General features: G+C 34.8%; 1 protein-coding gene across 5 annotated transcripts in view; it reads left to right on the top strand.

Annotated features, from left to right (window-relative positions):
• AP3B1 (adaptor related protein complex 3 subunit beta 1) overlaps positions 1-23,875 on the top strand; it is a 348,922-nt gene that overhangs the window by 307,896 nt on the left and 17,151 nt on the right. For all 5 annotated transcript variants that reach the window (XR_004283661.1, XM_032334867.1, XM_032334865.1 and 2 more), the window contains 3 exons: positions 4,798-5,029; positions 10,421-10,505; positions 23,460-23,557. Coding sequence is in view for 4 of the 5 variants with exons in the window: in XM_032334867.1 (XP_032190758.1) it covers positions 4,798-5,029; positions 10,421-10,505; positions 23,460-23,557 (415 nt within the window). In the remaining variant the exon portion in view is untranslated. The remainder of the gene's footprint in view (positions 1-4,797; positions 5,030-10,420; positions 10,506-23,459; positions 23,558-23,875) is intronic.

Consider the following 23,875-nt stretch of genomic DNA (forward strand, 5'->3'; position numbering starts at 1 on the left):
CAAAGAAAGGCAAGGTGGTACTTTCTTATTAGCAGTGACTTTGCTGTCTAATGTCAACATAGAACTCCCGTGAGTTAGGATGGCCACATCAAGCACTCCTCTTTCCTATGGAAGATAGGACTAAGTCTTGAACCAAAGCAGGCTCTTAGGTTGAACCATATGGATTGCTAATTCAGCTGTTTTGAATTGATAGATTCATGTGGTTCCACCTAATTAGAGGACATACCTGAGACTCTGGTCTCTCCATTCCTTATCTACTATGCCTTTAGGAAAAGGAGCAAGAAAGCCTGTTTTTCCATTAGAATTTTATTGCCTGCTCCCCCAATAGCATCCTGAAATCTGACTAATCCCAATCAGTAGTTGGTTGGAGGAATTAAAAGATAGAAACCCAATTTGAACTAGATTAAGCAAAAAAAGGAAGGTACTAGAAGGAACCCTGAAGTATTTCACAGAAACCAAGCTTTCAGGAAGGACAGGAATGTGTCAGATTCAAGAAGTATAGAAACCACAGATACCGGCAGGGCTCTCTATCCCTCATCTGTGCTTTTCTTTGAAATTTGCTTTATTTCTTACAGAACAATATGTCAGGAAATGGGACCAGAAACATTAAAGTTTTAAATCTCAGACTTTTAGCCATTTGAGAGAGACCGGTTTGACTTACCAGGTCCCGAACCCAAAAATCTTGGGAAAGAGACTCACCAGTTAACTGTAACCAGGTCAGGACACCTGGGTGGCTCAGTGGGTTAAAACCTCTGCCTTTGGCTCAGGTCATGATCCCAGGGTTGTGGGATTGAGCCCCGGCTCTGGCTCCGCACTCAGAGGGAAGCCTGCTTCTCCTTCTCCCACTCCGCCTGCTTGAGTTCCCCTCTCTTGCTCTGTCAAATAAATAAAATCTTTTTTAAAAAAAAAGACAAAGTGCAGTTTATTACATCAGTAATGTCATTTGTGCCTCTTCACAAGCCCCAGTTCCCACAGGGTGACAGGATGAAGGCCCAGTGATGACTCGACATGTGGTATGTTGCTTTACAGGACAGGAACCTCTACAGTAGATCCCGATCTTTTATAAAGAGCTGGTAGCAAATCTGTCCCAATGTTGCCCTGGAAGGAGGCATTTTCCTGTTTCCAAAGGCTGTTTGCTATACAAACATCCTTGAAAACAGTTTCAGGAGCCAAGTTGTCAATACCTTTGCTCAGAAGATGTCCAAAAACATGGGAGACTGTGGGAACTTGTTTCCCAACAATAACAGAAGGGAAGGGGAAGAGGAAGTATGTAACATCTGTGCCCCTATGTGAGGAGTTGGCAAACTTTTTCTATAAAGGGTCCAGGTAGTAAATATAGTAAGCCCTGCAAATACTCCACTCTGCCAGTGCAGAGCAAAAAAGCAACCATCAACAATATGTGAATGAGTGAGTATGGCTGAATTCCGATAAAACTTTATGAAAACAAAACAAAACAAAACAAAAAACTTTATGAAAACAGGCCACAGTCCATATTTGGCTTGTGGGCTGTAGTTTGCCATCCCTTACCTAAGATGATCTGTTATGTTCAAATTCATTAAATATATACTTTTTTTTTTTTTTTTTCAAAGTTAGCCCTCATTTTCCCAACTCAAATTTAGGTCTTTCTGTAATTTGTTATCTTTATCTTATATTTTGTACAGTTAGTAAGATTATTGATATTTATAAAATGTGAAATCACAAAAGCCATTCACAGTGTTTAGCATATTAAAATATAAACAGCCATAGACCATACATGTTTCTGGAATATAGATGCCTGATGTACAAAATATCAAACAAAAATCTTGCTTTCACATCAGGATTAATTGTATTGCATGTGAAAATTATTGAAGGATTTATGAAACTTACTGGTTTTATTGGACATATGATGACCTATGTAATTCATGTAGATAGTGGAGGAAGTTAACTTAATACAATCTGTATGATCTTAGAAAGCAGGTTTTTAAAAAATCAAACATTTCCAGTTAGCCCCTTTCTTTAGTTCAAAAGTATGCATTATTACCACAAAGTGCTACTTATGAGACTGTTTATTGAGAAAAGAATATAGACCTCTGATTAACCTTTGAGGACTGTCAGAATGGACCATCTTTAGATTCTGAATTTATTAAAAATGCTTCTTGAACTTGATAGAGTGTGGATAGAATGAGTGGGGAATATTATGTATTTCTTCCTTTGCACATCTGTTAATACTTTCTAGCAATAATAATAAAGATACAGAATTTTGAGGCAGGGTAGAAAAAAATATTTGGACCATGTGTCCTATGATTAGACTGAGAGAGAATCAATAAGCCAGTCAAGACATATTGCTAATCTTACGTGACACAGGGTGTACCCTTCTTATATATCTAAGCCCTATTATGATGTTTTAAGTGCTGATTTTTAGCTGCTTGTAAACTGAACCCCTGCTTCTGGTCTCCTTCTCTTCTACTACTCTACATTTGCTTCTCTCCAACTTTCAACGTTATTTCCTCAAATTATGTGTTGTCCAAACTTCTGTGAGTTTCATAGAGGAAAAACTGGCTGCACCAACATGTACTTAATGGTTTAATGACAGTGTGTCTGTGGAACAGTGAATAATATAAAATAAGAATTATTATCTCTGGTATGTTATCTAATTAAAGGAGTAAACATAAGATACTGAAAAATATGATTATCCAGTTGAAGTCTTATTTTTAAGGTGATTATCATAGCCTCAGTGACATGGGAATCTAAGATTTTTATTGAATATAAATTTATAAATATAATATGTATATGTACCTGGGCAGTCATATACACACATACATATTCTGTGTGTTTGCTTATTTTTATGATGTCCATTATATCTTTAAATGAATGTTCCCTGCCAAAGATTGGTGTCTTGGGTTATGCTACTAAACTCTCCAGAGTTTGCAAAGCAAATAGAACTTACTGTTAGCAATGAAACAAAAGACTTTTGAATATAATTTTTATACATGGGAAAGAATCTAAGCTTAGAAGTGGAAGTGCTTTGAAAACTTAAAATGCTGGACTGCTATCATCCTCAAAAGGCTGAAGTAGAATGCGTAGGCCAGTTACCCCATTACTTTAGATAGCCGTAATTTAAAATGTACTCAGTTATTTGTTATGTTTTATAAATAAGTTCTTTTATGCATTTTAAGATGATTATTTTAAATTGCTCACTCTTGGGGCGCCTGGGTGGCTCAGTGGGTTAAAGCCTCTGCCTTCGGCTCAGGTCATGATCCCAGGGTCCTGGGATCAAGCCCCACATCGGGCTCTCTGCTCAGCAGGGAGCCTGCCCCCGACTCTCTCTCTGCCTACTTCTCTGCCTGCTTGTCATCTCTGTCTGTCAAATAAATAAATAAAATCTTTTAAAAAATAAATAAATAAATAAATTGCTCACTCTTATGAGTTGAGCTTTTGGAGAAGAAATACTGTATTTTAATGATGCTTAGAAGACATTGCTTATCTTTTTGTATGTATGATATTATTTAACTCTTGGGTTTTGTTGATGAATTTTTTAAAAATTAGTGTTATTAAGTTTTAATGTCGTCAGGTATCACTGGCATGATGAACATGTTGAATAGGTTGGAATGTACTCACAATTATAATAGAAAATCTAGTTTGGGAGAGCACACTTGTTAGGAAAAAATCTTTATTAGGCTTGTTTAATTACAAATTGATTTTTTTTCTTTTTTTAAGCTTGCCATGTCAGGTCAAGCCATATGCAGTAGTTTGACTTTGAATGAAAAGATAGCTATCACATGATTTTAGAAAGAACTGTGTATCTTCATTTAATATGTTTCCTCTGAATGCACTCAAGATTGAAGGGAGATTTAAATAAAAGAGGCTAAAATTCAACAGAAGGATATAAAGAGACAATTAGCCAAGAAAATACTAATGCGTTGGTAGGGGATGGAGTGATAAAATACACTTTGTTTTGTCCAATATTTGAATCATATTATAGGGCTATAAGAAATAAAACAATGTGGTACTGGTTTAACAACTCAGTCAAGGTCCAAAAATGTCTCCAAGTACATAAATAATCAGAATGTTTGCATTTATAGGTCACTGAGGAAAAGCCAATCATTAAATCATATTCAGACAATTGGTTAAGTATTTGAAGAAAATAATTAAGTATAGAGGTCAATATATGTACATCAGTTCCACACAAATTAAAAATTGCAACCATGAGAGTTCTAAAAGAAAATAAAAGTGAATAGTTACCTGAGTTCAAAGTAAGGAAGCTCTTTTTAATCATTAAAGCAAAGGAAGAAACCACCTTAAAGATAGTCTTCATTTTATGGTGAAAGAAATTTGAGGTGAAAAAAGTTCAAGGAGTTGAGTTTAGAAATGAAGGTGCAAGATGTTCATTATTGGTATGGTAGATGATAGTATCTTACAGTTCAAAAATCTCAAGAAAATCAACTGACAAATTATTAGAACTAATAAGAAAATTAGCAAGATGCCGGAATGCAGTGTACCTAGGAAAAAAACTAACAAAAAAGTTTATAAACTCTAAAAACATTAAATATACAACAGCTTAATCTTATTAGGCACATATTATCAAAATATTTTAATATATGTTATAGAGTACAGAAAAATTTAAATGCTGTTTTGAAGGTGGTTTCTTTACATTTTTGTATAATTTCTGACTTAATATTTATGGGTATGATGTTTGTTATTGTGGTTTATATAATACTTTAGGAAAAATAAGAGTTAAATATCATATAATTTTATATATTGTCTGAGAATAAATGTACTTACTAATTCATCTTTATTTGTTTTTCCAATGTGCAATAGGTCAATACTCCTGTCTTTGTACCAGTGAAAACTCATGTGCTGCTTCATCGAATGAGTGGAAGAGGCCTAGCTGCACATTATTTCTTTCCAAGGCAGCCTTGTATTTTTGGTGATAAGATGGTCTCTGTACAAATAACATTAAATAATACTACTGATCGGAAGATAGAAAATATACACATAGGAGGGAAAAAACTACCTATGGGCATGCAGATGCATGTTTTTAATCCAATAGGTAAATACTAATTTTCATTTAAAACTATATATTTTATACTTAAATATATTTGTTTTAAAGGGAAGATAAAATACATATTATTTTATTGACTATATTTGTGAATATAATCAGTTCATGTTTGTTTTCCTTTTTTAAACTGAATTTATCATACAAAAATGAATGCACTGCTTTGTTCTTAGTGAATCAGGTGCCAGCAATGGGGAAATGTACTAGTAGTGATGAAAAAATGCCTCTGAAGAAACAAAATTGCTTCTCATTTTACTGTCATCACTTTCCCTCTGCTTCTCTTCCTGGCCAACTTCATTCCCTGCCTGGATGTAGTCTACCTTTTTGAATCCTATTTCCCCTTCCATGTTTCCTCTCATATTCCATAAATTGGAAAGTGAAGAGAGCAAAGGCTGAGAGAATGTATGCTACAGGCATACACTATAAAATTGCCCGTGGTGTATTACTAGTGTTTATACACATCATGTTTTAAAATATTTTTGATCTTCTGCTACCACTTAGAAATCTAGATTTTTTTACATTAAAAAACAAACCCAGAAATCTCACCTTTTCCGGGGGATGAAGCACAAGATAGGACAGTCCTCGTCCTCTATTCCCACCTGCAGCACCACCAACTGACGCAGAAGGAAGGGGCTGCCACTTAGATGCACTGTGTGCTTTCCAACCTCCATGCTCATCAACTGTCATTTCCTTCCATTTTTTAAGTATTTTACCAGAAGTATACCTTTCAAAAATTAAGTGTAACAATTGTGTGTTACTTTTGAGTTTAATGTAATAATTAGAATGTCTGCCTTTTATTTTTTTCTGTTTTGTCTAAGTGAAAATGGGCCTAAAGTTTAGTTGGGAGACACTTCAGGCAATAATATCAATTAAAAAGGATATAAGGTTTCTGTTACTGATTTCTTGAAATGTTGTTTTCAGAAAGGTCCAGATAGTTCCTTTTTATAATACTTTAGGTGAGCAAAACCTTTTAAGCAGGCAACTGTGCCGCCTTTACTCATTATTTCACATAACTATTCTATTTTTCTTCATTTTTGCCTGAGCTCTTTGACACTGTTGAATACTTTCCTGCAGTTTTCATGAGTCATTCAGTAAAGGAAGTCATTATTTGTGTTATATTTTTATACAAAGGAATAAAACAATTCCTAACAGATGACATATGGTAGATGTTTATAAGCAACCAAAGTAGTTAAAGTGACTTGACTTTGGATCCACTTTTAATACACTTTTAAAAATAATTTGGTAATTAAGACACCATTTAATGAATACTGAGTGTCCTGATTTTTAGTTAATTACTCTGTGAAGTTAATATATTGGTAAGGAGTTCTAGAATATCCCAATTTGTATTCTTTTTTTAGTGCTTAAAATCCAGCATTTTTTACCTAGTTAAAAAATTAGTTTAGTTTAAGAAATGTCAAGTAGCTGATAAATGAATTGTCTGAAGGTTGAAAATGTTAGCCAAAGGTTAAAACAGTAGAACAGTATTAACTTTTCTTCGAGCTGGCATAATGAGTTGATGAGTTGACCTTTTGTTGGCCTATGTAGAATAGAAGAAATAAATATAATAAATTTCATAGTATGGCCTTAACACAGAAATAAAATATGAATATATACCATTGCTTCAGTACTGGCCATAGACTTTTCTTTTCTTGGGAAAACTTTTATGACTGTAATGTTTTTTTCATTTTGTTGGCATTTTATTGAATACCCTCAAGATGTAGAGTTCTTTCTTGTGCAGTAAGACCACCTCGTCTCTTTTATCAGTAGATTACTGTGGAGTTACAGAGTATGATATATCTTAATTAGTCCTCCAGAAACATCTTAAGAATACAACAAAGAACAAATACTGTATGTTAATGTTTTTGTGAAATGAAGGAAATAAGACATTTATTTAATAACCACATATGTATATGTTTTTTGTTTTTTGTTTTTTTTTTTAAAGATTTTATTTATTTATTTATTTGTCAGAGAGAGAGAGCGAGAGTGAGCGCGAGCACAGGCAGACAGAGTGGAAGGCAGAGTCAGAGGGAGAAGCAGGCTCCCTGCGGAGCAAGGAGCCCGTTGTGGGACTCGATCCCAGGATGCTGGGATCATGACCTGAGCCGAAGGCAGCTGCTTAACCAACTGAGCCACCCAGGCGTCCCCCACATATGTATATGTTAAGGAGTGCAACAGCTTTCTTATTTGTCACCAGTCTGTTTTCTTTTTGTCTGTAATATGTAATGACTTTGGTCTGGATTTTCTCCTGCCTTTAGCATGAAACTGTATTTCTTGCAAGAGTATTAGGAATAATGTGCTGTCCCATTTTTCCCAAAGAGACCAAGTATGTAAGAGATTTAAAATGCACATGAAAATTAGCAAGACAGGAAACAACGTGTGTTGGAGAGGATGTGGAGAAAGGGGAACCCTCTTACACTGTTGGTGGGAATGCAAGTTGGTGCAGCCACTTTGGAAAACAGTGTGGAGATTCCTTAAGAAATTAAAAATAGAGCTTCCCTATGACCCTGCAATTGCACTACTGGGTATTTACCCAAAAAGAAGGGCCATCTGTACCCCAATGTTTATAGCAGCAATGGCCACAGTCGCCAAACTATGGAAAGAACCAAGATGCCCTTCAGTGAATGAATGGATAAGGAAGATGTGGTCCATATACACTATGGAGAATTATGCCTCCATCAGAAAGAATGAATACCCAACTTTTGTAGCAACATGGATGGGACTGGAGGAGATTATGCTGAGTGAAATAAGTCAAGCAGAGTCAATTATCATATGGTTTCACTTACTTGTGGAGCATAACAAATAACATGGAGGTCATGGGGAGATGGAGAGGAGAAGGGAGTTGAGGGAAATTGGAAGGGGAGGTGAACCATGAAGAAACTATGGACTCTGAAAAACAATCTGAGGATTTTGAAGGGGCGGGAGGAGATTGAGGGAGCCAAGTAGTGGGTATTACGGAGGGCACATATGGCATGGAGCACTGGGTATGGTGCATAAACAATGAATTCTGTTACACTGAAAAGAAATAAATAATTTTTAAAAATGTTATTCAGAAAAAAAAAACTAAATAAATAAAATAAAATGCACACACACACACACACACACACACGCCCCTTAGGCTCTGCACTATATTCACTGACTTTATGTCAACAATTGACAAGTTTGAATTCAGCTAGTATTTCACTAGTTACTGTACAACTGTGAAATCAAAGTTAGTGGCAGCCTGTGTGATTTCTTTTTTCATTATTAATGGTTTGGTATAATAGAGCCCATGTTTTTCAGCCATTTCTGTATAATCCTTTTATGTGTATAGCACTGATCTGGAGGTAGTATCCAAATACATACAACTAATTGAGTAAACTTTCCCAATGTAGTATATTTCAAATAATATAAATCAATTATATGAATAGTTTTATGCTGATCACTTGGCTCTTGAAGCATTTATATAATAAAACATGCCATTGATCATGAGCTGTCCTCCAGAATTAGTGTGGCACTAAGCTCACGGTTAATTATCTTAAGCCTGAAGATGGTACCAAACTGTGTCAAAGACTGCTGTCAACAAGGCATCTTGTGAACTGTCACTTTGTCAAACGAAATACAAGGATACATGATGTAGAGAGATTTAAAACGTGAACGCCATCATGTTTTGGAGATGACAGCATTTACCACCTGTGTATCAGCTGCAAACGAGACCAAACCCCAATATATCTATGGCACGAAAGAAAGCATTAAGGAGTCACTAAAGTATATGACTAAATAGTGTGACTGACAGGGCTGTGAACTGATAAGGTGTAGCTGTAGGAAAAATGTAAACAAATATCATTGTAATTACTTGCTCTACAATAAAGTCAGTTTGCTAAAGATGTAGACAGCAAGTCTTTTGGAACTTGTGAAGCATCCTGATAAATTTTAGATTTATAAACAAATGAAATTCAAATTGGAATCAGCAAACCAACATGCACACTAATAAATCAATAACATTTTAAAATTGGCATCAAGGGGCCCCTGGGTGGCTCAGTCTTTAAGCATCTGCCTTTGGCTTAGATCATGATCCCAGGGTTCTGGGATCAAGCCCCATATCGGGCTCCCCGCTCGGGAGGAAGCCTGCTTCTCCCTCTCCCGCTCCCCCTGCTTGTTTTCCTTCTCTTGTTGTGTCTCTCTCTGCCAAATAAATAAATAAAATCTTTAAAAAAAAATCAAACAATTAATCCTGATCTTCATTGAACCTGTGAGACATAAATATACTTCTTAATATATTAAGTTTATTGAATTATTATTTGTCCCATCTGTACCATCGTTTCTGTCATCGTTAGCATAAAATGGCAAACCATACTTATCAATAATCCCTTCAGTAGTCAGAGTCTCCCAGATTAGAGTGTCCTTGCTAAAATATAACTGCATCTTACTAAGATATATACAGAATAAAGGTAAATATAAAGCTACTGTGCAGTATGACTGCAGTTATTCCGAAGACTTTGAACAAAGTAGAAATCAAAAGTGGATGGTTTCTGTATAAATATACAATACACACTTTATTTTTATTTTTGTTTATACCAATATATATGGCACTAATTTTATATATTACCATATATTTAAGATCCCTCATGATTCTAATCCATTGCCAAACTTTGTAATCATAAGCAGAATAAAATGGTGCTTTAAATTTTATCACTGTCAACTGAAAGGAACTGGTATTATCTATTGAAACAGTTATATCCCATTCTTGGTTAGTTGATAGAGGAGGCTTCAGAAATTCTAAACGTCTAAGATGCCATTTTATTATTTGTTTTCTCATGATAATCTAATTACTTTTTCCTCCAATAATTCTTTAAATAATGCAATTAGACTTATTATTTTAGTTCTTATATTACCAATTGTCTTGGTTAATTTCTGAATACAAATTGATTTCTTCTTGCAGCTTTGCTTTAATTTGCATTTTTAAATGTTGGATTTTTATTTCCATTTGAGACTTGGGATATAGTTTAAAATTTACATTTTATATCTAGAATAAATATTCCATAGTTGTAAGTACATAATCTCTAAAAGCAGCCAGAGAGTCCTTTATAGTCTAGTTGCTCCAAACAGGAATACATTTATTTCCTACTCACCTTCAATACCTATAAAGACAATATGATAACATGAAATGATATATTTCTGAAACAGAAATATATGCAGAACTAAGTTATGGAAAAGAAAGTCTTCAAGCGGAATAGTGAAATTACTTTATAATTTACTTCAATATTCTTAGTTTGAAATTGTTCTTATAAGCCATCATTAAATTTGACTGTTTTAACCAAACTACAAACATTACATAAGTTTTCAGGGTTTAGTTTGCCTCTTTTCATGTCCTCCATGTCTTCATGTCTAAATTATCTTATTTCCTAGAATCTCTCGAGCCTGAGGGATCCATTACTGTTTCAGTGGGTATTGACTTTTGTGATTCCACTCAGACTGCCAGTTTCCAGTTGTGGTAAGTTCAGTTGTTCTCCTGTATTTTATATTACCTGTAAAGGATAGCAGATCAAAAGCTAGGCTTTCAACAACTTTTCTCTTTGAGAGACAAAACGTTTAAACAAATGTGCTTTTCTTTGACAATATTTAGACTACAGTGGAATAGTTGTACGAATTGTAGTGTATGTCTTTCTAGTATTTGTTACACGGCTAGCCATTACAGTCTGCCATGTATGACTGAAATTCACAGTTAAAGTAACAAGCTATTGCTATATGATATTCTTAATTGGTAACTCTGTGATTTTAAAAAATTCATGAGGAAAATTCAGGAGAAATTAAAAATTTTAGTAATACTGAATAGCCCAGAGAAGATATCTTTTAAGATATCCTTTATGTTATCTTAAGCCTCTTAAGTAGAGAAGTATTGATTCTGTCAGTACCTAAAACCCATACATTTGTCCCTTTTTACTCTATTTTTTTTTCCTTTTACTTTAATTTACAAACTGCTTCTGATAAAACTTGAAAAAGCAGAGAGAAGTTGGCAGAGGTTTCTTGGGTGAATACTGTTCAAAAGAACCTTTCTAGGATTGGATTTTATTAATGTTATAATTTTCATGTAGTGTTTTATACATTTCTGATGAAGTCCAGAAATCATTAGCAAATTAATACAAAGCTATATTCATCCATCTATAAGAATTATTTTTGAACTCTGACACTTTTCTGATATAGGATATGATTTGTTACTTTGATTTGAAATTGCTTTGTTTTTATTCGAACAAGAATTGAAACATTTTATTTTCCTAAATTTTAACTATCTTACAAGAGAATTTGTTACGATAAAAATCACTGAGTTTAGGAAATAGACATTTTTTAATAAATTTATGGGTTAAATATAGTGAACTTTTTTCTTTTGCATGTACCTATTCAATTTACCAGTAATTCAGGCCTAATATTGTACCATTTATTGCTGAGAACCTGCAATGATGAATATAAGCAATGTAGCATAACACATTGATTTTATGCAGATCATCACCTTTATGTTTTGGGAGGTCTGCTATATTAGTGATATATAAAAACTGATTACTTTTCTCAACATTGCCTAGTAATTGTTTATTATTTTTCTATTAGACAAACAACACAGATCAATATTACTGACCACAAGACTATGAGTAACATCACTCTAAATAGATTTGCCTCCAACACCAGAGGTATATTCATTTTAATGATTCACCAATGTGAGCCCAATGACAAAGCCCAAGTTAGGGCAAAATTAAGAACTAAAAAAATTATTTTTCTTATCAGTTTATATATTCTATATAATGAGGTAGGGGTTCTTAAAATACTTTTCATTATAGATTTCCTCTGTAGTCCATTGGAAAAAGATTTGCATTTTACCTGTGATAATTAACTACAGTCCTTTAGGGATAAGTATGTATGTAGTGTTTGACTTTTTTTTTTTGTCCTACATTGAGGAGTGTATATGAACAATTTTTTCTCAATTTTTTATGCTAATTTTAGGAAAATGATGAATTTATGTTATATAGAAAATAGCCTTAGCTATTATAAACACTTATATTAATATATTTTCTATTGTGGATGTATAAATTATTTTAGAATTTATTGAATGCATAAACATACTAGATCAAAATTATTTTTTTGTATGTTCCAAAAGAACACCTTGTCTTGCATCAAATGTAATTGATCCTGAAGCAATGTAATCACAATTACTCACTTTCTTAATTGGCCTGCCCAAAATCAGAAAATGGAAACCGATCGACAGTGTTTAAATCAATAGCTTCATAGTAGTGCTAGTGGGGGTAGGGAGATAGCAGTAATGGGTAGATCAATTGGTCTTTGATGCCAATCACTGACTGTGCCTTTTGCATAGTAAATAGCACTTTTTGCTTAGTGATGTGCTATATTAGTCTTGGTAGTTCAATAAAAAGGGGAAAAAAAGCAAGAATGGCTGATATTGAATTTTTTCCTCGAAATACATTATACAAATCGATAGATAAAATTATGGGTAATAAGAGCATATTTGGTAAGAAGCCTTCAGAAATGCTGAGAACATGGACTGTAAGCCTTTCAGATACACTCGTATTTATTAAAAGAAACAAGAGTAAAATGATTCTATTTTAGTCTCTACATTAATTCTGTATCATTATAGTTATATGATACATATATATATAGATAGAACTATTATATGTAGTTATATTAATACTTCATAAGTGTTAATGTCTCTTTTTTTTTGCTTTGCATTTTAAATGATCATCAAATCAAGTTCTTGATAAAATTTATTGAGATTTAAAATGTGTATAATATACATAAATTTATCTCTCTAAATGTAGATGCAATGCATAAACAGTTCTCTTGCTTATAAACAGCAGATATTAATGTGTAGCTGGTATGCAAAATAATATGTCTTGGCTCAAGTTAGAGGGCTGAACCCTAGCATCCACCCCTCTTTTTTGCCCCAAATCTACTAATAAGACAGAAACACATTCTTTAAGAATGGGTACTAGAAACAAAGTGAAAGAATGTCATTATCTCACCAGAAATTGTGAAGAATTGTTGGCATTTAGAAAGCAAATAGGAGCACATAACCAATAACAGAGAAAATAAAAACCACAGAGCAAAACACTCACCCAAGAAAACAATGGTAGGAACAAATCTAGCAGAATATCAAGTACAAAGTAAACAAGTGAAAAGAAAAGTTAGAGGAAGACATTCATTGGAAAATCAAAGAACTGCTTCCAATCACCAGTTCTCCAACCTTACCCTACCTAGCAGTAGGCAACATTCACATTTAGTCAGAGACCTAAAAACTACTCTTTAATGTAAATGAACTACTTTCTTGGAAGGACTTTTGGTGCTGATGTGGGGGCCTAAGACAACAGCAGGGTTTGAGTTTGTGGGAAGGAGCCAGATGATCAGAGAGGAGGTGAAACGCAGTTCTATCCCAGAGAGTAATATTCTCAGTTCTCTACCACTAGAGCAAAGTCACTCCTAAACCTGTTGTTGGAGAGAAAAGGACATTGCCTCTCGCCCTCCCAACTTCATATGCATGTAACCGGTCATGTCTCACCCACAAGGAAACATAAGTTAGCCCACCAGGGGAGAGGAAACCACAGTGATAATACTATATATCAAACAATTGCAGTATACTAGGCATTTTTCTAAACAATTGTGTTGTAAGTGTTAATTTATTTAATTCTCAAACAGTTCCATAAGTATTACTATCCAATTTTAGAGGTGAGTAAACTGAGGCACAGTAAGAGTAAGAAACTTGTCTAAAATATAGCTGATAGGGGTGCCTTGGGTGGCTCACTTGGTTAAGTATCTGCCTTTGGTTCAGGTTCTGATCCCGGGTCCTGTGATTGAGACCCACATCAGGCTCACTGCTCAGGAGGGAGTTTCCTTATCCCTCACCCTCTTCCTCCCCCTACCTCCACTCATGTTCTCTCTCTATCAAATAAATAAAATAAAATCTTTAAAATAAATAAAATATAGTTAATAGATAGCAGACTTGCTGTGTATGTTAATTAGCCAGTCCTTCATTATGAACATAAATGCACAGCTTAGGAGAACCAGACTTTTTTGAGGGGAAGCATGTTTGAAAGGGAAGGCTCAAGGTCATTACAAAGACTCACCATGATGGAATTAGACAGTCTGAGAAAGAGAAGATAGCTTTAAAAATTATACTTATTCGGGGCTCCTGGATGGCTCAGTGGGTTAAAAATTATGCTTAATCTAATCTAAGAGAACACTACATCTGTAAAGCAAGAACATAGTGCTTATTCTGGAAAAGGAGCAATTAGAAAATTTTAAATATACTCTTGGAAATTTAAAAATATAGTGCCAAAAGAAATTCAGTAGATGCATAATAGAAAACACACAGCTGAGTACTGATTTAGTGTTCTGGAAGAGTGAGTCAGTGAAATCAACTGGAATAGAGAACAAAAAAAAAAAATAGAAACCATGCAAGAAAGGTTAAAGGAATCAATTTGTCTAATAAATCTAGAAGGAAAGAAAAGAAATAATAGAGGGAAGAAATAATTCAAGAAAATATAGAAGAAAAAAATTCCCAAGCAAAAGAAATGCACAAGCCTTCAGATTAAAATGACCCATCAAAGGTCAAGCAGGATGAATGTGATCAACAATAAGAGTATATTCTGATGAAATTTTTGGTAAGGAGCAAGCTGTAGTAGTGTCTTTCAGAGTGGAAAAAAAAAGTAACTTACCTGAAAAAGAACAAGAATGTGAACGAAATTAGATTTCTCATCAGTATTGTCATCATTTCTGGTTGCCAGAAGGCAAAGAACATGACCTTTAAATTTTTAAGGAAACCAAACAGGCATTTTTCAGACAAGCAGATTCTGTCAGTTTACCACCCTCAGATCCTTTCTGTGGTAAAAACCTTTGTTTAATGTGAAACAGAGAAAAACCCAGAGTCCAAAAAGAAGTAGTGGACAAAGAATTCTACCTGTAAAACCTATCAGTGTTTAAAATAATCATTCACACAAAATGTAGAAAATAAATTTTAATAATAAACTGGAACCAAAATCTCAAAATGGACAAGTTTGAGAAGGAATGATGGTATTTGGCAAAAAGATTAAATATGATCTAAAACATTAAAGCTACCCTCTAAAGTAATGGGAATATGAGATGTAATAACCCCAAATAACTAGAGGTGAGAAGAAAAGGAGGGATTAAAACTTGATCAGTTTAACAAAGGAGAAGAAAATAGCATGGAAAATAGAACATAAAATAATATGGCTAGAAGGGGCCACACATACTATCATCATTCCTATAGTAAGATAAATTCCATTTACATTAAATATGTAAAAACAGAATTCAACATATGCTATTTATAAGAACCCCACCTTAAGAGAATGACAGAGGGTCACCTGAATGGCTCAAGTGGTTAAGTATCCAACTCTTGATTTCAGCTCAAATCATGTTCTCAGGGTCATGAGATTGAGCCCTACATTGGGCTCTACAGTCAGCATGGAGTCTGCTTGGTATTCTCTGATCCCTCTCCCTCTACCTGCCCCCGCCCTTAAAAAAATAAATAAGTCTTTAAAAAAGAATAAAAGAAAAATTGAGGATAGCGAAATGAAATCTATAAGTATGTGTGTATGTTATCAGAAAGATGATAAAAAGAATATGGGGTGATACACTAAAAAATTTTTAAAAGCACTTCATATTAAGAAAATTGTTCTATTCATTGCAATCCTCTACAAGAATATAAGTTACAAACTTTTCAGTAACATAGCTTTCTAATATGTAAAGCAAAAAGCAATGAAATCCTAGAAGAAATTGACAAAGCCATTTGTTAACAAATCAAAGAGGAAGATCGATATTTAATAAACATTCAGGTAGATATATACATTAACGTCACAAAATTTCAATAATTCAGTTATCTGACTTGATATAAGATATGTGTATTTGCAAAGAATTCCTTTTTTCCTGATTACAAAAAAAAAACAAAAACAAAAACATTTTTTTTAAAAGGGTAGAATGTACAAGAAAGTTAGAAAAACTTTAGGCTAATATGATTAGAGATATTAAAAAAAAAAAATGGACACCTGGGTGGCTCAATGGGTTAAAGCCTCTGCCTTCAGCTTGAGTCATGATCCCAGAGTCCTGGGATCAAGCCCCACATCAGGCTCTCTGCTCAGCAGGGAGCCTGCTTCCTCCTCTCTCTCTGCCTGCTTCTCTGTAATCTGTCAAATAAATAAATAAATAATCTTAAAAAAAAAAAAAAAAAAAGGACATGGGGTGCCTGGGTGGCTCAGTGGGTTAAGCCTCTGCCTTTGGCTCAGGTCATGATCTCAAGGTCCTGGGATTGAGTCTCACATTGGGCTCTCTCTCAGCAGGGAGCCTGCTTCACCTTCTCCCTCTGCCTGCCTCTCTGCCTACTTGTGATATCTCTGTCAAATAAATAAATAAAATCTTAAAAAAAAAAAGACATAAGAAAGATCAGAAAAGAGGAAGATGATAAAAAGATCTTCTGAATTACAAAATTATATTATACTCTGTTGTTCCACAGAATTATATTCTATAGCAGTGATTCAGAATATTTAGATGAAATAAATGGTTTCCTAGAAAAAATATGTTAGAAATAAAATTGACTAAATTGTACCAGAACTAAAGAAAAAAGATAACCTATTATTAAAACTTTTCTAGATCAGAGAAACATAAAGGAAGTATCCATGTCATTCTATAAAGCTCAGCATCACCTCAATTTTACTTTGTTTTTTTAAAGATTTTACTTGTTTATTATTTACTTATTTGAGAGAGAAAAAGAGAGCTAGCACAAGTGAGGGTGGGCAGGGAGAGGGAGAGGGAGAAGCAGACTCTCCACTAAGCAGGGAGCCCCATGTGGGGCTCAATCCCAGGACCTTGAGATCATTGCTAGAGCTGAGAGCAGACACTTAACCAACTGAGCCACCCAGGCACCCCACCCCTGTTTTAAAACCTGAAAGGATAGCACACGAGTGTACATACTACTTGGTTTTGTAAATTCAGATGACTTCTGGGCCGTACAAGTTACCTAATTCACATGAAATAGCAAAAGGATTCTAAGTCAGAAAAGTAAAAGAAGTTTACCCATCTTCAACACTATTTCACATTATATGGAAGTTCTAGCTGATACAGGAAGACAAGTAAACACAGAGGTAGAAGTCCTAGGAAGGAAGAGACTGAATTATCATTTTTATCCAGTATAATTATCAACATAGAAAGTCTTAGAATCAACAGAAAATCTCATTAATGGGTTTAGAAATGTGGTACAAAACCATTAAATGGAAATCATTAACATTTCTATTTAACAGGAATGACCAATTTTAAAACATTGCAGATAAAATTATTCTATTTATAAGAATAGCAAAAGGAATAAATTAACAAGAAATACCTATGTGGGAATTTTTAAAAAATGTACCTGAAGGCATGAAAAGAAGATGTAAGTAAAATAATACATGTACTATGTTCCTAAGTGGGAGACAGTATTTTTTCTTCAAATTAATCTTCAATTTAGTGTGATTGTAGGCAAAATTCCAGTAGGGCTTTCCAGGGAACTTGACAAATTTTTAAAATGCGACTGGAAAAGAAAATGTCATAAATCATAAACTATTACAAATAAAAAATTATAAAAGTATTTAAATGTGATATACACAAATGTTTTCATACTCTTTGGGAGCAAGTGTCTTAAGTAAAATACAGTATTCAGAAAGAAAAAAAAAAAGATCAGGTTTAACTATTAAAAATTTTATACTTCTCTACAAAGAAGAAAAAGTCGATACCATAACAGGTGAGTGATGGTGAGAAACTAATGCAGCATATATAGCAGACAAAAGTTTAATAGCCAGAATATGTAAGGAACTCTCAACAGTCAATGCAAAGGAATTCAGTAGAAAGGTGGAGAAAGGCTAAGGATAACCAGTTTACAAGAAAAGAAATGCAAATGGCCAATAAACATAAGATTTTCAGCATCATTAGCAACAGAGAAATCAAAATTAAAACATTTAACCAGTCAGATTGGCAAAAAAAAAATTTTTAAGATTTTATTTATTTGACAGAGACCACAGGTAGGCAGAGAGGCAGGCAGAGAGAGAGGGGGAAGCAGGCTCCCCGCTGAGCAGAGAGCCCGACACGGGGCTCCATCGCATGTCCCTGAAATCATGACCTGAGCGAAGGCAGAGGCCCAACCCCCTGAGCCAATTTGCAAAATTTTTAAATAAGTTTAGTATCTGACATTGACAGGGCATGTACTGTAGTACACTGTTTATGGAACCTTATTTGACACCACCTTTTTGGGGGCAGTTTGGCACTACCAAAATGCTTAATGTTCATACTCTTCTACTTAACAATGGCCTCTTCAGGGAATCAGGCCTAGGGAAATATTGCTGCTTGTGCAGAAGAAAATAGATCTAGCCAAGGGTATTAGGTAAGCATTGTTTATAGTAGAGAAGATTGCAAATGAGACTCAACAGGGAAATGCTGAAATAAATTCTGATATAACTTTATTATATATGGAGATTTTGAGTATCTGTTATGGGATTAAGCACTATATTGGCAATGTTGTTTTTATCTAATCATTAAAAGTAACCTGCAAGGTAAGTTCCATTTTTCTTAACTTCTTAGATAAGGAAACTTGAGTTTCACAGTAGACTCCTTGTCAATTTTCTCTTACCTAGAAATTTTACCAGTTTGGATCCCATGAGTTTGTGAAATAAAACTGTACATAGTACAAGTATATGCATTACAGTTAAATATGACAGGCAGAATCTTGTATTACATTAAACTGTTATGCCATTTGAGCGCATATAACTAGGCTATTTAGAGCTGCCTAATAATAATACTTTGTTGACCTACTAATTTCAATAGATGCACATGTATCACTACTCATTTTCACCATTCCCTATCCATGCCAACTTATCTATGTTTAGCCCTACATTCAACCAAAGGGTGATCAAAAGAAAAAGAAGTGAGAGGAAAGAGAAGGAAAGCTATAGAGAGAAAGAAGTAGCCAACAAAAAGGGGCAAAATGGTAGAAAAGGAGGCACATAGAAAACTATGGAGGACATTCTAGACTACTAATATAAATGAACACTAATAAAAATCTAAGTGAAGGTAAAGTTTCCTCAAAATAAAGAGGGAGCATTCCATCAAACTGGCTTATGAAGTATGTTAAATGCTAATTATATTAGTTAGATTTTGCATTCACTTGTGTGTAACAGAAACCCAAATGGGAGTTTCTTAACCAAATGGGGTTTATTATTCTACTAGTACAAGAACAGAGGTCAGCAGTTAGAGATGCTCAAGTGAGCCACACAATGCTACTAGGTCTCTTTCCAGTGGGTTGTTTTTGTCTGTTAGGTTTTTGTTGTTGGTTGGTTTGCTTTCCCCCCATATGCTTATTTCATTAGCATGTCCTGCCAGTCCTCACAGTTACAATACGGCTGCTTTACTCTCAGGCTTCTGTCTGCATTCCAGACTAAAAGGTGAAAACAAAGTGACATGGAGAGGAGCCATGTCTATGTTAGAAAAGCCAAACTTTCCCAGAAATCTCCTGCAGACTTCTGTTTATGTTTCATTGGTTGTAACTGGGTTACTTGATCACTTTAGCCGCTAGAGAGGCTAAGAGATACAGTGTTTCAGGGGGACACATTGTCTACCTGAACAAAGGCAGAGTTATGTAAGGTAGTATCAGCAAGTAGTGTCTGCTGAATAAGCAGCAAATAGTATCTGCTAAAACAGTGTTTCAGTTTTATTTACATTTGCCACATAAGACCTGTTTTGGATGAACTTCTTTTCATAGTTTTTCATACATTTCATACATAACGTTAACCATTTTACCAGCTACAGAAAATAAAATATCACTAGCCAAAAGCAACAAAACCAAAGCATACCTAGTCAGGTTGAGTCATATATATATTGCAGATTGCTATGGGAAAATTTCAGGATCACTTTTTCCCTCCCAAAATTAAACCTGCTGCTTACCAACCTAGATTTTCATATATGCTTTAGAAGGCAAATGTTTCCCTTCTTTCCTTGCTCTCCCACCCTTCTCCCCTCTGGGAACCGGAGCTGTGCTGCTGCATGTGTTTGTGCGTGTTTGTGTGCGCACGCGTGCGTGTGTGTGTGTGTGTGTGTGTGTGTGTGTGTTTAAGATTTTATTTATTTATTTGAGAGAGACAGAAATCGAGAGATCATGAGCAGTGTTGTGGGGAGGAGGCGCAAGAGGGAGAAGCAGACTCCCTGCTGAATAGGGAGCCCAGTGGACCCTGGGATCATGACTTAAGCTGAAGACAGACGCTTAACTGACTGAGCCACCCAAGAGCCCCTATGTAGCTACCTTTAATCAATGGCACAAGTGGTATCCTTCAGGACTGTTGGAAAGGAATCATTTCATCTGTAATTAAAAAGAAAATACAGGTAATGATAGTGTATTATAATTTCACCCAGTGGTCACATTTTAATTGTATTCCTCTATTAGTGAAATATTTCTACCATGCCCTCCCTACATGTATAAATATATTTATATATATTATATATGCCATATATCTCATATATTATGTATTTATATATATTATATATAAATGGCATATATATAAATTTTATTTGTGTGTGTGTGTGTCCCTATCCATTTACTCCATCAGCCTTTACTTATTTCTTCCAATATGACTTAGCCTTCCACTATATCAGGTGTGGTCTCATCCATCACCATATCTGTCCCTTTTAATTCTAAAATACCCCCATTTCTCCTGTTCTCAGTGCTGCCCACCCTAGGAGTGCAGCCCTATATAGCAGAATAAAAAAAGTAGATCTAAAGCAGCATCATATAGCAGATTCTGGAGTAGGATAGACCTGAGTTCAGATCCCAATACTGCCACTTGCTAGCTGTGTCACCTTGGATGTGGTATTTAACTTCTCATCAATAAGTTGGGAGGTAACAGAGGCTGCCTCTTAGGATCATTGTTAAGAATTACTTAAGTAAAACACACAATGTAAAAACCCCTGCCTAAACTATTGAATTAGATTCCTAATTAATCTACTGCTTTGGGTTTCTCCTCTCCTGCATCTTACATGCTGCCACTAGAGTTTCTGAAATACAATAGGATCATTTATTTAATAACAATGTGAAAAGTCTCTGGTAGTTTTCCTTGTTTGTTAAAGAAACATTGAAACACTTTTATCTTAGTTATATGCATGAAGTAATCATACACTTGGTCATACAAATCAGGACATGTTAGAGAGTGAAGGGAGACATTAACTGAACAGGATTTCATGACAACCACCACAAACTGAGACTGCCCTGGGAGAAGGGTGAAGGGTCACAAATGAAGATGGTATTCTTTACAGAGTGCCGCCAGCCTCATCTGCTGACATACCACACTGCTCACCATTCCAAAACAGAGGTCTAGAATACCTGGAATGCCCCTCTCCATCCTGTTGGAAGTCCATCTCTACCTCACTCCTGCAGAATTAATCAATCCCTCTTCTGCGGACTATAATACTCTCCACATATCTCTAATGTAGCATTTACCATTTTATAAACCTAATTGAACTCTTCCTCTCTCACTGACTTATAAACCTTTAGGGTCAGTCTCACTTGTCTTTAAATCTATCCCCAGGTACTTGCACAGTACATGGGATTTGGTTTGTATTCAGTAAATGTATATTGAGTTAATAAGTAAATTGGATTTGTGGGTTTGCCTTAGACAATCCACAGGTGAATGATTCAAAACATTATTTATTTGTTTGTTTATTTATTTATTTATTTTTGGCTGGTCTTTGCCTTGTTCCATCAAAAAATAAAAGGCAGGGGTGCCTGGGTGGCTCAGTGGGTTAAGGCCTCTGCCTTCGGCTTAGGTCATGATCTCAGGGTCCTGGGATCAAGTCCCGCATCAGGCTGTCTGCTTGGCAGGGAGCCTGCTTCCCCCTCTCTCTCTCTGCCTGCTTCTCTGCCTGCTTGTGATCTCTCTCTCTGTCAAATAAATAAAATCTTAACTGAGTAAATAAAAGGCAGCTTATAAAAATACATTCTATATAGCATAAATATGGCTTTTCTTTTTTTCTTTTCATAAAGGGTTTTTTAACCTCATGTTTGTTATTTTTTTATCCGCAGTCCCCATCTCCCTGATCACCTTCCCACTGATCATGGAATGCAGTTCTAACATGAAAGTAGAAGTACTTTTGGGGATAGAATCTTTCCTAATAAAAAGGAATAGTTGTGGTTGGCTCACTTATTCACTACTCTTCCATTATCACTATTTCTTTTTCAACGGAATGGAAAAGTGCTGCCTAGAGATGAGGCAGCCATCTGGCAATCATGAGAATGAAAACCAAGACACTAGGGAGCTGGAGTTGAAAGCTAGAGAAACCTGGGTCCCCAGTAGCATCTTTAAGCCATTGAATCAGCCTTTGGTAACTCCAGGATTTATTGTATACTAAACAATAAGTGTCTTAGTCTTAGTTGGATTTTATGCTTATTTGCAGCCAAACATATTCCTCACTGACACACTCATCAACTTAACTTGAAATATGTAACCTAAAAAAATTTTTAAAGAAAGTTTAATAATTTTTTAGAGGTTAGTATCTGTCCTAAAATTAAAATCAATGCACTCAGTATTGTTATTCTATCTGATATGGATACAAAGTTGCCTTTCCTAAATCCTTCATATCCTGTCATTTGAAATAATAACTTTTACCACATGTTGATCAATAATGCTAATGAAAAGCACTACTAAAAAATGAGAGTTTTTGTTTTAAAACAAGTTTGCAGGTGAGGTGTTGCTTTATTAGCGTATATCTAAGCACAGTATGGTCACTACGTTTTATTTTCTACATTTATTTTTACTAAAGACTAATTTTTTTTTTAAGATTTTATTTATTTGACAGAGAGAGCACAAGCAGGGGGAGCAGGAGAGGGAGAAGCAGACTCCCCACTGAGCAGAGAGCCTGACACCGGGCTTGATCCCAGGACCCTGGCATCAAGACCTGAGCCAAAGGCAGACACTTAACTCATTGAGCCACCCAGGCACCCCTAAAACTAATATTTTTAAATGGAGATCTTAACATCTTAGACTATAGCACTCCATTTTCTACCCTTTAAACATACACAGTAAAAAGAAAATATTACTTCTTTATAAGCTGCATGAAGCATTCCTTTGGTAGTAACGGGTATGTGTAGCATTGATGCTTATCTGTTTTTAAAAGTTCTACATCATCAAGTGGTATTATTTACTATAACTACATATTTCTTTAAAAAATTGTTTTCCAATTGACATAACAGATGTATTTCTCAGCAAATAGTGTTGAGAAATTTTTCAAGTCTTTTTAGCTGTGCTAGTTAAGCCAAGATCTTATACTGTATATGCTGACATATGCTTTAATTACATTTAACTGCATAGTATTAAAGAGAATGTTTTTTAAGGATTTTGTCAGCTTTGATATGTTTTTCTCGTAGTACCAAGGACGATTGCTTCAATGTTAATATTCAGCCACCTGTTGGAGAACTGCTTTTACCTGTGACCATGTCAGAGAAAGATTTTAAGAAAGAACAAGGTGAGAGATTACTACAGTTTACTATAAATTGACATCCCAAATGATATGTGCTCATTCTTCTGTCTGGTCTCTATAATAAAGACCACATATACATAGCCATTAACAGATGTCTGTGAATAATCTTCCAGTTTTTGCTAGTTCTTTAAAATAACCTTAAAAGTATGTGTTTGTCTACATTCCTAGCATACTTGAAAATTGATTAATATGTCTTTAAAATAATAAATTGATTAACTTTTCACTTCTGGGAGTTGTGGGTTTATCAACCTAATGAACTCATGTGTTTTGTATTAGTGAAAATGTGAGGGATTTGAGACTTAC

This window comes from Mustela erminea, chromosome 3 (genome assembly GCF_009829155.1).
Source record: "Mustela erminea isolate mMusErm1 chromosome 3, mMusErm1.Pri, whole genome shotgun sequence".
Taxonomy (NCBI): domain Eukaryota; kingdom Metazoa; phylum Chordata; class Mammalia; order Carnivora; family Mustelidae; genus Mustela; species Mustela erminea.